Here is an 18,758-nt window from a genome sequence, read left to right as displayed (position 1 = left end):
GTAAAATGCCATGCTGTTAGCTTTCCCGGGCTCAGTATCACACATACAAGTCAAATCTATAAATTGAGAAAAATCCAGAATCACAAAAAGAGGCATAACAGAACAAAGGACAGAAAACAACTTATGTGATGCCCAGTGGGCTGAGGATTCCACGCTTTCACTCTCAACAGTACCTTGGAATGGTCTGTCCGGGCCCAAGGAAGAGAAGTTTGCCTGCTGGCGATGCTTTGCAGCCTGCTTGCCCCAGCCCTCTTGGGATGGGTCGGGTTTTCCCCAACAAACTTTGGCAGCTCAGTCCCATTACCACGAAACTTCTGCTTCTGAGCTATCATGGTATCCCCCTGCTTCTCATGCCAATAATAAATGACTTCCCACTGGAGTTGTGCTTTGCCACGGATCAAGGGTTTTCGTGTATATCCTCACTGGTTTCTCTCTGTGACCACTGCAGTAGGTATCATTACTCTAAATGTGCAGTTGTGGCTCCCAGTGCTCAGAGAGATGAAAAGAACTGCCCTGGAGATGAGGCGAGCACGTCTGGGCTGGTGTCTGAGCCCAGGCGCTCTGCCTGCCCTGGGCTGCAGGAACCTGAATGGGCTTTGGCTAAGGGAGGGCCCCTCAGAGGAGGCAGGTGTGGGTTAGGTGCCTTGAGGGCTGCCTCCCCCTCGGAAGCCCTCTGGCGTCAATTTCTAGAGGGCCCTCAGCAGGGCTCCTGGCCTTTCTGCTCTGTCCTCTTTGCTAAGGAACCAGTCACAGCAGAGAGGAGGGACTGGAGAAGGGAAGTTGAATAGAAAGGTTGAAGAAGGAAGGCTTCTCTTAGCTACTCAGCATGGGTTACCCTCTCAATGCTGGGAAGCCAAGTCCTCTTCTGGGGTAGGAGGGTCACAATAATAATACAACTCCACTTTTGTATGTCATTTACAAAATAAAGCACTTTACATACATTTTTTGGTTTCATTTCCCTGATAATCAGTGTTATGAATGATAAGCTTATATTCAAATACAATTTACAGTCTATAAAGCACTTTAATCCCAACTACTTCAATGAATCCTTCTAACAACCACATGAGAAATATATTCCCATTTTTCAGGTTAGCAAACTGAGGCTTAGAGGTGATAATTGGGTTACCCAAGATCTCTGAGCTAGTGAATGGCAGAGATGAAATAAATCCCCAGTCTTTAGTTTACAAGGCCAGGCAGGGTTTCCCCATGACACCACAGATGCTTCTCAGGATTGTGGGCACTGTGACCAGCTGTCACATGCTTCCATCCAGGCTTCACTAACGCAGAAAGGTTTAGCACCCAGAAGGCTGAGAAGGCACAACACACAGTGAATTGTGTTGGAGCAGAGGCCTAGGGCTTCCTGCTGGGCCAGGTAATAATCTTTTAGTTGCTGGATCATGGGGAGCCATGTGAGTTTTTCAATTAGTACAGAAATACAGGACCACAATCTCTTATCTGCAAATGTGAAATCCAAAAAGCAACACATGTTGTTTCATAACTGATGTGAGGCTATTTATATGGTATCTGCACTGTATTGTATTTTTAAAACTGGAAAGATTCTGAAACATTTCAGATACAGGGCTGTGGGCCTGCATTTCAGTATTTTAATGGCTACACTGTAGTTGTACTGTACACCAGCCCTGCTTACACTTGTTCCACCAGGCTCTCCAGTATGGGGTGCTCGTGGGGCTGCCCCCTCCCCTCTGGGCACTACACCTGGCCTTTCTCCCCTTCCTAACTGTGAGTCCCTTACCTCTGACAAAGTTCCCCCCTTCTCCTCAGGCATTGAGCTTTCCCGCTCATTGTGCTTGTCTGAGGCATTCCCAGCCCTACCTCTCCCTGCTTAACGCCTGGTCTCCAAGGCCAACTTTCCCTGCTTCTTTCAGCCTGCTTCCTTTCTTCTAAACTCCTTTTCGTGGTTCTGTGTTAAGAGAAAAATAATTGACTGTAGCTATGCATTAAGGGAAAAACAATTGGCCGACTCTAAATTACACCAATGTGTGAATGACTAATTGCACCTATCTCCCAAATGAATCTCTAATTGGTGCAATTTCAAGCAGTCTGATTATGTGAAGGATTTTAGTGGAAGATTCTGTGCTGAAGAAAAGATTCAGCGGCATCTTTCCTGCACTTAGAAACACCCAAGTTTTGTCCAGTCTTTACCCAGACTTTTGGGCGTAGGACCCTGGCTCCTTGACCCAATGTCTCCTTGTGAGGACAGTGTCCAGTCTGATGTGTAGTACCTTCCTAGGACCTACTGCTGAGAAGGCCAGCTCTGCCTTTCTTTCTATTGTCCTTGTAGGGCCACTAGGAGAGAGTTGGTGCCTGTTGGCATTGGGGTCGATCCGCAGAACAGATCTCGGGAGTGGCCTCTATAGAATGGTGGCCCCTGGCCTAGTCATGAAGCATGGTTGTCTGCTAACAACTTTAGAAGAGTTAGAGTGAACAATCTGTGAATATATTTTCCTGGAAATTACTCGATGATTAATGGAGCAAAGACTTAAGGGACCATGGTCCATGCAGATCAATATATAGATCTAAAATTCCTGAGAAGGGAGTTGATTTATGGAAGGAGGAAAACATACATCATACTTGGAAAATTTAAAATAGCTCTCTTCCTAGAGAATAAATGAAAAATTCATTTCTACACCCCATCCTCTGAGTCCACTCAACCTGCTGTTGTATCAATTTTTAAAAAGTCTGACAAGATCCATAAATTTTCTATTTTTTTCCCCAGGAAGTATTTTGGATTCCACTCAGCGCCAGAAAGGAGGGGTGCTTCAAGGAAGGGTCCGAATGCCTAACTGTGGAACCAGCACTGTCTGGAGAGATGGCAGAGGATGGCCATGAGGCGTCAGTGGGCGGCACTATGTCTCCCCTCCTCTCAACCTGAAAAGTCTACCTCAGGCTTGGCAGAGAATACAGTCTAGTCAGGTTTTACTTAGGGAAGGTAGAGCCTGGGAAGGTAGAGCAGAGCAGCATTTAGCTACCTTCAACCCTCTTTGCATATTTTCTCCCAATATACGGTCACTGATTGTCATCATAGGGACTGTTGTGTACAGAGTGTTATGAGGACACAGATGAGGTGGCTGACTCTGACTTGTCAGGCAGGAGGCATCACAGGACTTGGGTCTTAATAGTGGAGATTTCCAGGCAGAAAAGAGGAAAGAGAAAGTATTGTAAGAAGAGAGAAGCATTCAGACCTTGGAGTACCATGAGTGTGAGGGATATTGCAGACAGAATTGGGGGTCAGTGTGGTTAAAACACCAGGTTCACTGTGGGGAGTGGGCAGAATGAAGCTGGGAAGGGGGTGGAGCCAGGTTTGGGGGCTTCCAATGTTATAAAAAAGGCTAGATTTTATCTTGAACTAATTTTTACTTTTCTAGAAGGAATTAACCAGTCCCTAATATTAAAAAAGGATGTGTGTTGTGTGTGTATGTGTGTGAGAAAGAGAGAGAGAGAGAGCAAGAAAGACTCGGGGAGAGTATGTTTTGAACCCTAGATGTTAGCCCTTATATTGCAGTTGATTAGTTATGATAAGAATTGTCCATGCCCCCCCCTTGATTGCTTCATTAACCCACAGAATACCCACTAGAGAGGAAGAACACGGGAAATAGAGAAAGGAGGAATCTAAGCTGGTAACATTTTTTATTTCTGGCCTGTTCATATTCCATAGCATGTTTGGAAGAAGCAGGAACCTGAGTGACTGATTTCCTGAGTTAATTGAGCAATCCAGTTGCAAAATAGAGAGGAGAATGGTAGGAGAAGATGACATTTAGAATGATGTTTGACTTTCTTCCCCTGATTAGCACACTGTTAGTTAACTGTAAGGAAGAAAGTGAATGCGTGAATGTGTGTGTGTGCATGTAAAGTATGGGTGGAATTGGAAAGTTTACATATATCCATGTGTATTTGTGTGCATATACACATACATTCATACTTATAACTGACACGCATATGGTATTTTCCAAAGTGCTTGCACATCATATTTTAAAAGTCATACAACAACCTGGTGAGCCATGTGTTATCAGTATGTTTGAAATAAATTACCAGGAAGTTAATTAACTTACTCAAGATCTTCCACTGTAGGAGAAGAGCTGGGACCACTATTACTGTTATTCAGGTCTAACTCCAGTAGTATTTCTAAGAAGTTATTATTGAGATCTTACTTTCTGAACTCAAAGTGAGGGTGCTTGGTTTTAGATGGGGACACAGTATTTGGAGCTGGAAGTATACCGGGGACTCTGGAACATACCGTCACTGAGATTACACCCCAGCTGCCTTCATTATTAAACTTTTTATGAGTGTTTTTTTTTTTTTTTTATGGTGCCTTCAATAAATCTTAAATATACACAAAAAAGAAAGAGGGTAGGATAATTTCGATTCAAGTTTTGTAAAAAAAATTTATTGCTTCCCATATCATAATCATTGTATTATATTACAGGCACTATTTTTTTTTTTTAAAAAAAATTCATGTTCTTTCCTCGAGGGGAATAAATTCATGCATTACCTCTAACAAGAAACAGTATAAGTAGGAATTATATATACCAGTAATAATAAAATACATTGAACCACACAGACTTTTGATAAAGCAAGTAGAGGTTATTGAATCAGCACAATTTGTTGTGTGCAGTGTCTTAAATCTGATTTTACAAAGAGAACATCCCCAAAGGGGAATGGTTTATAAATAAAGACAGAATTTAGAAGCAGATGCCAGACTAAAACCTCTAAATTCTCTCCTTAGATCTTTTTATACTGTGAGAAGTCAATATATTTGCATGGCATTTGTTTATTTCCTTGTAAGAACTGCCTCTACGGGATTGGGACATGTGGGGTTCTGTCTGTATTTTTGACTGAAGGTCAGTATAAGAAATAGTCATATGAAAGCTACTATTGTATTTGTCCATTTTATTTTTCAGTTCTCTTATAAAGCTCTAAGTGAAGGCTTTCTTTTTATATTTTATGCCAACAGAAATTTGGTCCCCTGAGAACTAGTGTCTCTGTTCTGATAAAACCACCAATTATGTTTTCCTTTATTTGCCTCATTGTCAGAAAGCTCAGAATAATACTCCTGTCCCTTATAATTAGCATATTTGCATTTTTCCTTTAGTTTTAAAAAAATTTATCTACTTTATGAAGTCACTGTTTATGTTATTTGTTGTAAGCTGCTTCGGGTCCTTTTAAAAAAGAGGCTTGAGCATCAAAGCAAATAAATGAGTAAGACAGGCAAACTCTCCCCCCATCCAGACAATGCACTGCTGACATCTGGGTGTTACCAATAATGGCCTTGAAGGACCTACGCAGCAGTCCCACTGCTGGCTGGTCTTCAAGGATGCAGCAGCTGGGGGAGCAGGAGCGAGAGGAGGCAGCGATGCTCTTGTGGCACTGCCGTGGGCTGGCCCCCGCATCCACCTGTTTATGAGCTTCCTGGCTCTCCGCATCCATCAGTTCATGAACTTCCCAGGCCACTGAGCCCTTTCAGGATGCGCTGCCTGGGAAATGGGAGAGGAGTCCCAGAGGGAGCTGCACAGAGGAAGGCTGACTGACTACCAGGAGGAGGAAGGTTATATCGGACCCTTACTTCCTTTTTTTATGCACATGCTAAGTAAGAGAAGGAAAGAAAGGAGGCTGCTTGCAAAGAGAAGTGCCACAGCGAGGCGTTTTTCTCCGCCGTGATCTAAGTGTGCTGGGAGTACATAGCAACACCCCACGTATGCATTTATGGGCAATTACACAGGCCGTCAATGTCCCCTTCACCCAGGGGCACTGTCTCTCATTAAAATCGGACTAGTAAAGTAATTTTTTTCACAAAATACAAAATAACGTAATACATTATCTTTATTGTCTGACATTACAGATTAGTTTTACACTTTCCTTTTTTTTTTTTGTTTTTGTTTTTTACAGACCAGGGGAATAAAGGGTAGAAATATGTCCAGCATTTTGCAAACATTCTTTGTTACACACAAACACACACAATGAATAATAGGAAAGAGAATACAGAAGAATTAAAAGGTAGGTTGAAATCGGACAGGCTGTAGTTCTAACTAATCCATGGAAAGAATGTGAAACTTTTGGATAACACTGGAGGGTGGGATATATTGTCATCCATAGCTTGGTACATGCACTTGAAATGAAAGCTGCTTTTATTTTGCTTCCAGTTTATTATTAGTGTTATTTTTTGAGTACGCTGCTCCCTCTGCTGGCTTCTGAACCTGACCACAGGGTCAGATACAGGATTTCAGTTTAGGCTACAGTTAAGAGTCATAATGCCCCTATTTCTAGAGATGTATGTGAGGACCTTGAGAACTCCCAGAGTAGAAAGGTTCTCAGTGATAAAAGAAAGGCTGAATGTTACTTATTCTTTTGAGATTATTGTCAACCAACAGTAGAGATTCTGCTTGGGACAAACGAAATGCTGGGGCGTGAACAATGGCTGATGCAGACATTCTCTTGAAGACTGAGCACATTTGGTGAGCAGTGGGGAGTTGGGGCTTCATAATGATGTAACAGGAAGAGAGGTAATTGGCTAATTTTTATAAAAAGAGGTTCCACATCTCTTCAGTACAATGGGAACTGTGTGGAGATTCACAGCATCGAAGGATGTCAGGGTTAGCTTCTGCGTGTGTGGGTTTTACCTAGTGTAACTTGAGTGGCCGTGATGGGCATCTTTCTATTAAGAAAAGGGTTTGATCAACAACCCAGAAAAGCATGAGACTGGTCTGAAATTTAGACCCCAGGGGATCTAAAAAATGTCCAACAAATTATAACTTGTTCCCTCTTCTCAAGGATGTAATAGCTCTTCTTCTGATGCCGACGGTAGTAATAGTTATAAAAAATGCTAAATTTAATATATTTCAATTCAAGCACTACATTGAAAAGGTAGCAAATTAGTATGATTTTTTTCTCTTTCCAAACGGAAGCATGAACATACATTAGAGGCAAAAGCAATGAGAGAAACAGCAGGACGGCAGGCCCCTCCACTGTTAGTTAAGACCTGCAGTAGGGAACATAACTTACTCCCTGTTTCAGCTCTTCTTCCTACAGAAAGATGGAACCAATAACAGTTAGATTACCCAGGGTTCCAGCAGGAGCCCGCGCACGGTGACGGATGCAGGGGGGGACAGCGACACAGCTGGAGGGCGGGGCGGGTCTCTTCTACCTCAGTCACTGCACGGCTAAGTCTGCTTAGGGGTTTGAAAGTCTAGACCCATCTCTCTTCTCCCCGCGTCCAACCATCTGTCAACAGGATCTCTCTGTCCTGCGTTTGCGCCTCCTGATACCCTGGCCTGCTCAGCCGGCCGCCAACACGGCCGGGGGTAAAGGGGCTCCCCCCATGCTGTGGCGACAGAGGCTATCGGGACAGAAGAGGGCATGCTTTCAAAGCTGCCTGCCCTTCGGCGGAGGGGAAGGTGGGCTCGACCTCCTTTATTTGGTATATTTGGAAAGGAAAGCAGAAAGAGCTTTTCTGGATCATCAAATGAGATAACAGGCCAGAAACAGCAGTAGGCTATTAATGATCTAGTCCTGCCTTGGCATATCTAGGACAACAAACGCTGAATTCTACCCTTTACATGCCTAACATACTGAGAGCAGTGTGGCTAAGGTAAGGCATTCCCAACACTGGTGGCAGGACAAGTCGACTAAGGAATAAAAAAGAATAAGGAAAAACGAAAGAAAAAAGTGTTAATGTGTAGCAGTGCCTGGGACACAGTAGGTCTCAACCAGCATTTGTTAAATAAAAGGAAGGAAGGAAGGGAGGGAGGGAGCAAAGAACAATCCAGAAACAGTAAGTGGTGGTGTGTCAGGGATGTGAGGGGTCTAAGGACCAAAAGTCAGGACATCTTGTGTCACAGTGAGCTGCCCCAGGGACTGCGCCTTTGTCATCTTATCAGTTCTAGTCCCTGCCTTTGGCATGTCACAGCTTCAGTTCTACTGCTTCATGCTTGTTTATCTCAGGAGGGATGATCACACAGCACTGACACTTCTGCTGGGCTGACTATGGGCATGTGGCCATCAGCAGCCTACTTTCAACTTAAAATGTGACTGAGTGTATACTGAAAACGGGAATAAGGGTTTATGAAAGGAAGACTGTCACTTCCCAATAAAGTAATAGATTGCAGCACTCTGCAGAGGACTTCTAGAGATCATCATTTTAAACTCTACCTTCAGAAAAGTAAGGAGGTCAATAAAATTTTTTTAAAAAGCTCAACTTTATGAAACTAGATTTGTTCAGGAACTTCTTTTTGGCCTAAGGGATTAATGTTTCTCAGGCAACAGGATTAAAAAAAAGTAAGGAGATATTTTCACTTACAGTTTGCATTTAAGACCCATAGAACTTATGTGACTTGCTGCTAAAGCCACACAGGTAAGGTAAAAAATTTTACTGAAATTAATAAAGTTACTCCTTTTAATGAAACTATTACCACCAAGGCTATTTAACTGCTATATCTTCATTTTATGAATTAGGCATTAACTGCTGTTCTGTTTAGTTAGAACTACTGAAAGCTATTAAAGTAAAATATTTCTAAATAAATCCAGTTTTATTACTTCTAAAGACATATGAAACTGGAAATAAGCCAAGAAGAAGCTGTTCCATGAAGGTCCTCAGTAGTCTGGTTCCAGAAAATGGATAAGAATAAGCCCTATAATTGACTGCTATCATGTGATGTATCTAAGAAAAGATCCTTTATCTGAATTTAAAACCACATTTTTGGGGAAATCACACATAGTAATTGTAAAAACTAATGCATATCACATGCAAAAATTTTTTACAAATGCCAACGTCTTACCTTTAGTAGCTTCATAAGACCTTCTAACTGGACCATTAGCTCTCTCCGGCTCTCCTGGAGAGCAGACATTCTCTGTTCCAGCTCATCCTTGCGCTGTCTGAGAAAGAAGCAGTTGTCATCAGAAACAGCATTCAACTCACCGAGTTAATCACATTTCCCAATCTTGTGGGACTAGTGGACCACCAGAACAAGGGCATCTCTGGGTGTTTGATATGGTTACTAGGCAGGGAAATGTCCAATGATTGAACAATTACAGCTTGAGGTGTACATTTATTTGTTAGAAGTAAAACTAAAACAGAATTAAAATCCTTTAGACACTTCCTTCTATGCTGGATTAGCCAGTTGATGAAATCTTTTCTGAATGCTTACTATGTCATGGCCCCTGTGCTATGCCATTGGGTTTCCTTGACACAAGAAACAAAAACCAAATCATCACCGAAAAAGGTCAATCCCATAGATCCTCCAAACCCAAAGACCCTTTTGTAAATCTCACAGAAAATACTCATTACCTTAATATCTGGAAATTGGATTTGGAAAAGTACATTTTTCATCTCTTCCATCCTTAGCATGAAAGTAGTACCTACCTTTCAGAGGTCAAATATTAATGGTGCATAGTTATTATAGTTAATCTAAATTTTTTGGTTTGTGTTTCATTTCATAAAGTGAAGTCAGAATAAAGAAATTCCTACATAATTGTTTTAACTGCAAATAATTTACATGGTTTGTCTTTGTTTAATTTTTGTTTTGTTTTGTAGAACTATTAAACTGTCAGCAAGAATGAAAACCAAAAAGGACAATCTAAACTCTTATCATTGATGCTGACACTAAGAGGCATCAAAAATATCTTCAAGAGGGGGAAATAAATGAAACAGTATGAAGAATATTAATGGTTCACATTTCTGAGGTATATGTATATTTTTCAAATCAATTTCAATTTGACTATTTTATGACCATTAGTGAATAAGTAATATATACATTTTTTCTTGCCCCAAAGGCTTCTCTGTGTTTGAAATATCGAAACATATTTGAAAAATTTGTTGATGTTTTAACCATATATGCATTAATGTAGGAATGGATATGCCTATTCTCAATGGCATAGACACAATATTAAGTGGAGCTATAGCAGGGGCTCTGAAATAAAAACTGACAATATAAAAATGTCATATTGAGTTTGGTCAATGGCTCAACCAATTGAAAGATATTTTGTGGGAGGACAGGTTATAGATATAAATGAGACATATCTAATTTGCTTTCATATAGGCTTACTCTATAATGAATGATGAATTTAAAATTTATAAACATAGCTCAATCCTTTTAGAATATATTTTCAGCTTTTATTGCCACTTAAGGCTTACTACCAGAGCAATCTTTCCTTTGATTTCCTTAACAATTGCCTCTTTTCTGAATCCTGTGGATAAGGAATATCATAATTTTATAGACTTGAATGGTATCTTATTTCAGCCTTTGTCTTCCCGGACTACAGATTCTAATTTTGAAAATCTTGCCTCATTCAAAAATATTCTTCAATGACAAATCTATTAGCTGTTTTTCCTTCGACCTTGTCTGTTCATGGTGTTCAGAATACATCCAACAGGAGGGCTTTGTAGAAGGGTAAATAATATTTCTGATTTATTTCCATTTCTCTTCTAGATAGTGCTCTATAATTTTTGGCCTTTTGGTCATAGGGACACTTTGAAAAGAAGGTTGAAACAGAATTCTAATATCGTAGGCAAGAAATACTAAGAAAGGCATCTAAGAGCTATCAGAAAAAGTTAACTATTGTTAGTTTAGAATTAATCACAATTAAAAAAACTTATTTGTACATTTATCTTGAAGTAGTCATCTTTCAAAACATGACATTTACTCTTTCATGCATTTGATTGAATTCAGTTTTTTAAAAAAGTATTCATTTAATAATGTCTTTATTTAATATTCTCTGTAAGTATCTACACCAGTGATTGCCAAACGTGGGTCTGATAACAAATCTGTAGTGCGGCTTCTGCTGTTCCAAGGAGAAATTAGAAAACAAGAACTAAGTAGTGATTTCATTTTCACAGAGGTAAATATATTCATCTCTAAAACAGTGTCTTTTATTCTGAAATGCTGTCAGGTTATCTCTAGTTTTGCATGTGCATTAAAACTTACTTTCTTTTAGGACAGTCTTGGAACAATAGGCAAAATTTTAATATAAATTGCATATTGGATAATAATAAATATCAATATTAACTTTCCTGAATTCAATAATAAGACCATTGTTATATGAGAGAATATCTTTTTTTCTTAGGAAATATATGCACATAAATATGCAGGAGTAAAGGGTTATGATGTCAGCAACTTACTCTCAAATGGCTCATCAAAAGTGCACATTTAATTTATATATAAACATATATGTATCTATATGGAGACAGGGAAGGATGTGGTAAAATGTATGCAATCTGTAGGTGAAACAGAAGAAAATTCATTGTTATATTCTTACAACTCTTCTGTAGGCTTAAAGTTTGTTCAAAATAAAAATTAAAACATATACTATCATTCATGAAATTGTTGTGACAACATATGATGGAAGTTTTAAAAAATGTCATTATATGGTGCACAAAAAGTACCCAACTGCCTGGCCGGCGTGGCTCAGCGGTTGAGCGTCGGCCTATGACCCAGGACTTTGAGGTTGGATTTCAGGTCAGGGCTCGATCCCCAGTAGGGGGCGTGCAAGAGGCAGCAGATCAATGACTCTCGTGATTGATGTTTCTCTCTCTCTCTCTTCCTCTCCCTTCCTCTCTTGGAAATCAATAAAGACATATTTTTAAAAAAAGTACTCATGTTTTTGTTGTTTGCCAGAAACAATTAAAAAACTAAACTGGTCTATGAAATTCATGTCTGGAAACCACAGACCTGCATCGGAGATTACAATTCCATTTTAATTGGTCAAACAAAGAAAGTCACTTTATATTAACAAGTTGTCACAAAGAATAATTTTATATACTTTGAAGAGTGCAATTTTGGGAGCATATAATACGATGCTTATTTTTTAGGCAAGGGATAGATATGGAAAATGATACTTGTTTTTCTTGAGATTTGTGGTGTGAAGTTAGTTGTTTCACAGTGTTAAGAAATGTTCTCTTCATTACAGAAGATGGCATTATCTGTGCATAGTTCTTGAGCTGTCTCCTAATGGTTCTGCAGTTTATGCATTCAATCCACAAACATCTATTCGGCACTTTAGTTTTAAGATACTGTAAATAAAATAACTAGTAGGATACAGTTTTTGTCCTTGGGTGAGATGTCAGGAGACATGAAAAAGTTCAAAACAATGATGGTGAGTGTTAATAAAAATAAGAACAAATTGCTATATATGGTAACACAGAGGAATACGGGCAGTTCTATATAGTTGTAGAAGTTTAGGGAGGACTCACTAGCTCACCTTACAAAATTTCCCTGAGAAGCAACATCCAATGTGGGAAGGAAAGACCCTGGGAACCACGTGAAATGTTTCGGACCTTTCTCTGCTTCATCTGTGTCTCTTAGTTGTCTGTATTTTTAAAATTACTAGTAAAGCTCAATACTGGAGTAAGATTTCTGGTTCATATGAGTCTGACTTGACAATCAAATGTAACTCTCGGCTTCCTGTTGAAGGATTAATAGCGGTAGCTTTAAGATGCTCTGAAAGACCACGGAATCATGATCTATCCCTACCTACACCTTGAGCTCCATCTCTTACCATGTATCCCTTCATTCACTGTACTCTAAACCTACAGGTCTTTTAGTTCCTAAAAAAGTTCCAAATTTTCTCCTGCCTTTTGGTCTTTGTACATATAGCCTGTACTTTACAGGAGGACCCAGCTGTCCCACAACCTCACCCCCATCCTTAATCCCGATTCCCTATGTTCCATTCTTCATACTTCAACAAAAAATCCTTCCTTTTGGTAGCCCTTTCTGACTCCAGGAAAGTGCAGGTTTGATAATTTTTTTCAAAAGGAAGATTCCTGATAGCACTTATCTCAGTTTATAATTATCTTATGTGTGTGATTATTTGACTTATGTCATTTTCCTACTAGGCCACACATTCTGTGAGACCAGACACAGTACCTTTTCCAACTCATCATGGTATTGTGATGAGAAAAGTTCTGGGCACACTGCATTTTAGAAGTATTCATTGAATGAATTAAATGAATAATAAAATGCAGAAAGATAATTCTGACCTGATAGCAGTGTAGATGGACCAGAGGCTGAGAATCAATTAAATGCTCCTTATAGTAGTTCAGGCAGGAGATACATAATTAAGACCCAAGAAAAGGAGATGGAATCCACCTGTGCTATTTATTGTGCAGGATCTTGGGCAAGTTATTTAACTTCTGTGAATCTCAGCTTCTGTATCCATAAAAAGAGTACAATAGTGCCCATCTCCCAGGCTTGTCACCACAATTATATGGAACAGTGAATAGTGCATAGGAAGTGTGAGATTAGCTCACAGAAATGCCTCTCATACAATCCTAGTCAGTTGTTGGATCTGGGTTGCAAACTTGGCTTTCAGTTTTTTTGTGGCTAAAGTGAAAAGGAAAGTAAGATCATTTAGAAAGATCATCGTGCTCTTAAGACAAAAATACACCATGAGTTCATGAGGAGCAAAGCTCTGCTGCTTTCTCCCCTCTCCTGTCCCAGAGCTAAAAGAACTTTCTCCTGTTGGTTTCTCAACAAAAGGCCCTGGGAAGGAAGTAATGGAATGAGAAGACCTCTATCAAAACTACAAAAAGGAGTTTCTGTGGCTGTTTCACATGGCTACCCCTCAATGTGAGCGAAGGACAAAGTAACTACGCAAGAGGTGACTTTTTTGGTGTGCTTTCAAAGACTGAAATGACTAAAGAATAAAACTTAGAGCACCCGGAACTGGGTTTCTTAACCTGGGATGTCAGGATATCTGTGAAATCCACAAATTGTGAAAGTGCTTAGCACAGAATAAGTGGTTTATAAATATCTAGAGAAGTAATCTTAAAGGGAGGGTATTTCTTCTTCTTCCAGGCAGACGATATCTGTAGACTATGGAGGCAGGCAAAGCAAATCAGCTGGGGTTTAGGTGTCTCAGGCCTCAAGCCTCAGGTGTGGGGCACCAGTCCACAGTGAGGGCCAGAACTACATGAGTTCTTGCAGAGCCAGGCTCCTTTGTGTAGCTCTGGGTTCAGCTGGGGCCATGGGAATGCCCACAAGTCAGGGCCAGAGGTAAGAACTGTCAGTTGGAAAACTCATCAACAGTGACCCAGGCCCATCAAGATGCCTTCCCAGACTGTATTATTCAAATGAAACCAAATACTTTGGAAAGCAAATGCTAACTGGTGGGAAATGATGAAAATGCTAATGACAAATTCCTAGTCACCATTCCTCCAGTAGAGAATGGGACAACCAGTAGAAGAGGTATATACAGAGCGTCCCCCCAAAATGTACACACTTTGAATAATTATTAATTCCAATGGGTTAAATATGAAGAGAAAGAAACATCAATTGAGCAATCAGTTCTAAAGTGTGTATACATTTTTTTGGGGACACCCTAAAGAACATTTCAGGCAGTGAAAAAGTACTCTGATGTGTAGATGAATCACCACTCTGTGTCCAAGTTGGTTTATTACGTATATTTCCATATACATATTAAACTTAATTTTAACTTTTGAGTTTGGAGGGCCTACACGATCCTACTTGGTGAAAGATACTTTCAGTCATTTCCTTTTATATGCCTTTGAGGACGAGGAGGATGTGAAACATCACTGCACCCTTCTTTTTATTTTCACCCCTTCTGGGTGACGGGGTAGAGCTTGTGCAAGGATTTCCAATACGCCTCTCTGAAGGTAGGACCAGAAATCCCGTAGGTTGAAAAAGAAGAATTTCTCTTCTTCCATTAAATTATTTTGTTATTCTAAAATATGATGTGCTCTTATACTTTAAGCAGCCCTGCTTTCCATAACTCAAGCCTTTGGAGGGTCGGTCCCTCGAGCCAGGTGCGCGGGCCTGGGGAGACTGGATCCCAGCCGAGGGCAGGCAGGTCCTGCGGCCTGGGCCAGGGGAGCTGCAGTGCTCAGATGTCCACATGTCCGAAAAGCAGGGGTAGAGTGGAACCCCCAGAAACTCCAAACACAGCCATACAGAGCCTGCTTAATTTAGTCTCTTTGAATGGAGAAGATACACGGCCCTGTAATTCTGACAAGGGTTTCTGAAAAGAGGCATCGGTATATTCCAGTCCCACTTAACAAGGGGGATGTGCTCTGCAAAACGCACCATTAGGCGATTTTGTTGTCGCGTCAACGTCACAGGGTACACTTAACAAAGCTACATGGTCTAGCCCACTACGCACCCCGGCCATATGGACAGCCTATTTTCCCCAGGCTACAAGCCTCTGTAGCATGTTACTGTACAAAACAGCACGAGATTAAATCAAGCACAAGAGAAAATGAGGCAATCGAGAGACAAAGTAAACACAAGATGTATGAGGCTGCTGCTGGCGTAACACGCCATACTGTTTTACAGCAGCCTTTTTTTATACGTAGAAAGAGTATACACTAAAGTGATAGAAAGTATAGTACTGTAAATAAATCAACCAGTAACATAGTCGCTCATTATCAAGTACTATGTACCATACATAATTGCATGTGACATGCTTTGGCACGCCTGACAGCTCAGTGGGTTCGCCCCAGCATCACCAGCAATGCGCTGTACTACTACGTTATGATGGCTATGACATCACTGGGCAACAGGAATTTTTCAGCTCCATAATAAACTTAGGGGACCACCGTCATATACGTGGCCCATTGTTTATTGAAATGTCGTTATGAGGCACATGACTATACTTAAAAAGTATGCCTCAGTGTTAGATACACCTGGAATATCCTTGGCACCCAAACTGGAAGATGGAAACCATGCTATACTTGCTAACTGAAAGTGCTAGTGAAATATGACATTTCTATGGCAGAATGTCTTTGAATTTATGTTTGTTTTGTTTGCCACACAAATAGGTTTAAGTACGTGCCATACTCAAGGCATGGCGGGAAGCCACTTTGATGTAGAGCCCAGGCATGGCCTCCTCTCGCCCGTGGGTGCAGAGGGAGCCACTGCCAGCCTCATCCACATCCTGCTGCTTTTTACCTTTCCAACTCTAAGAGGCGCACTGAAATTCAGGGGTTGAGCAGGATGACCTTCTAAGGTCCTTTCCAACTCAAATGCTTTATGATGACAAAGTAGGTAAGCCCAGGTCTTTTAACTCAATTGCAGAACAAGAAGGTATGGGGTCCATTTCTTAAGGTCTATAAGTAAAGCTATTAGGGACCCAGATTTAGAGAAAATCAGACTCCCTTTTATGAGATACAGGTACATTTTTAAATGTAAAAATGTTTTGATCACTTGTATCATAAACACACTGTTGATGGTGCAAATAACTAAAGAGATCTGAGTTAAACTTTTTCCAGTAAGAGATTTTGTTTCCGACCTAGAGAACTGTTTCCTTTTCTTTGTATCAAATGAAAGAATAACATATAAACAGCTTCTTCCCCCAAACCCCAAATATCAGCAATTAGATATGCACAATTAAAAAACAAACGAAGGTCAGGAGCTGGCTAAGGACCAGTTTCTGGTAGACACTGTGAGACCTTATCGGCGATCTCAAGCACCTTATCCCTGAAATGCCTCGGGCTCCCTGTCTTACCTGAGGAGCCGGAGCTCTGCCAGCAGAGTGGGGTTTTGCTGCGCCTTCTCTGGAGTGGGCTGAGAAGCTTGTTCATGCTCTAGCCGCAGCCTCTGGATCTCCTGTAAGATTTCTCTTGGGAGAGAGGAGGAAGGTAAGAAACCAGGGTCAGTTAACTCTCAGAGTACCCAGGACCTAACATCTGAGCAGAGCAGATCAGGGCCACCAGAGCCAAGAATGGGTCATCCTATGTTTCTGGGCAGAACTAACTCTCACTAAACCAACTGTGTTTATAAGGTGTGGGCTGTAGCTAGCTGGCTGCTGTGGAGAGAGCTTTCTGACTTCCTCTCCAGTATATCCGAACCATGAGCATTCTGCAGTATGTCGTTGGAGCCTTCAAACTGACTGTTCTCACCAGGACCTACTAATCTCTCTAGTAGGGAATATAATGCCATGGTAATGTGCTCAGCTTTGAAAAGAGCACTACTAAAGAGACAAAATGTATCTTCCTATTATTTATGATCATACTGACACCATAAAGTAACTGCAGCTACCAAGTAAGAGGTGCTTGGAGGGGAAATGAGAATAAATGGAGCTCATTTCACAAAACTAAATAACCCCATTTGCTCATTGGATGAAATTCCTCTTACTGAATTTATCTGAGGAGGCCACGGTTAGGCAAAATTCTTTCTTTTTCTTAACATTTTCAGCCTTAACAATAGATCTCAGTGTGAGTAGCCTTAGAAGGAAAGTGGTTTTAAAGGGATTCACTGTAATTGAGTCTGTGACATAAGAGTGCTCTTGGTGTGACCTCTGTCAGGGGTGAAACACGTCAGTCTGTTATTGATGTTGGGGCCTGGGCTGCCCTGCACTGAGGTGAACATTAGGCCGACCATAAAAGATGGGCAACCTGTGTAAGGCAAATTATCCCTAAGTGAGTTAGAAGCCATTAGCAAGGTAACAAGTCATATATTCTTGGGGGAGGGGGTCAGTCTCCCACTCAACAAAATGCACAAGGGCCAGTAAGATGGAAAAAGCGCCAAGAATGGAAGGTGAACTTGGTGAGCAAGGGGGATGGCTTTCTATCTGAAAAGCTGATTTACAACTGTCTGCTTCACCAACACGCCAACATCAAGAAGCTAATTACCAGTCACTATATATTTCATGAGTATGGTGAGAAGGTTGGACTATATAATTCAACAGTTTTCAATCTTTTTTGGTCCCCCTTTGTGTTCCATGGTGAAAACCTTTAAAGAGAAATATTCCATGGAAACCCAGTATGTCAAAGAAAGGATGCTCCTAGTCCTTTCTGCCCCCTCTTTAGGGACCTCTACAGAGGCTCCAGGGTCTCGTAGAGCTCAGCCTGAAAATCAGTGTACTGGGATTTTGAAGATCTCCTCCAGGGCTAACACCCTGATAGTCTATCACACCTACTAGTTCTCCCTGTTGGTTGTAAGGACAGAACCATGACAGAGCCATTGCAGCCCAAGGAGGAAGCAGCTCTGATAAAAAAAATAATGGTAAGATATGTAGTGAGCATTGAGTGGTTAGTCTATATTGAGGAACTATGCTGTATTCTTTAATCTTATTTTATTCTATTATGTATAGGTACTATGATTTTCTCTTTCATGAATGAGGAAATCAAAGCACAGACCATTTGAAAGACTTGCTCAAGTTCAATAACACAAGAGTGGTAGAGGTGACCTAAACCCAGGCTTGTTAGCTCCAAAGCTCATACATATCAGACTCCCTCAGTCTGTGGTACTTGCTCTGACAGGTCCAGCCGAGGCAGGCTCTGACTTCTACAATGTAATGTGAAGAGTCCTGTTACCGCAAATACTAACCCCAAATGGCTGCTCCGAGGGTTCTATAAGAAATCATTACTTTCTAAAGGTCATTGCTGAAATGTCCATGAACTGCCCGCGGTAGTCATGAGGTGAAGTGAGAAACTCTACCCTCCCCTGAAGTTCAGAGGCCTGATTATTGGGTTATTGTCACGTTGGAGAATCTGGGACCCCTGGGGTAAATTTCCAAGGTGCAGAAGTATGACCTGGATAAGCTTCTGTGATGTCATTCTAGGGTCTTTGGAGGGCATGAGGCCACTGGCTTAGAGAAAGTTCCAGGTGAACCAGGTGCTCATCAGCATGGGGTGGGGAGATCTAGGGGCCATGGAAGTACTCAGGAACAGGGTGGAGCTCTTTTTCTGCCATCTCATTTCCACTTCTTTCTCTGGTCTTGAAAACATGCATTCAGAGAGTACAATCCAAAAACGCCCCAGAAACAAGCAGGAAGAGTGGTACCATGGCACAGCC

At 41.1% G+C, this 18,758-nt stretch overlaps 1 protein-coding gene across 1 annotated transcript in view; it reads right to left on the bottom strand.

The window, feature by feature from the left end:
* Window positions 1-18,758, bottom strand: part of DTNA (dystrobrevin alpha) — a 224,917-nt gene that overhangs the window by 11,657 nt on the left and 194,502 nt on the right. The window contains exons 16-18 of the mRNA XM_016195949.2: window positions 16,468-16,581; window positions 8,790-8,886; window positions 7,018-7,038 (exon numbers count right to left, since the gene is read on the bottom strand). Of these exons, the coding sequence (XP_016051435.1) occupies window positions 7,018-7,038; window positions 8,790-8,886; window positions 16,468-16,581 (232 nt within the window). The remainder of the gene's footprint in view (window positions 1-7,017; window positions 7,039-8,789; window positions 8,887-16,467; window positions 16,582-18,758) is intronic.

The sequence above is a fragment of the Miniopterus natalensis genome, chromosome 7, assembly GCF_054644295.1.
Source record: "Miniopterus natalensis isolate mMinNat1 chromosome 7, mMinNat1.hap1, whole genome shotgun sequence".
Lineage (NCBI taxonomy): Eukaryota > Metazoa > Chordata > Mammalia > Chiroptera > Miniopteridae > Miniopterus > Miniopterus natalensis.
This window is presented reverse-complemented; position numbering and strand designations above follow the sequence as displayed.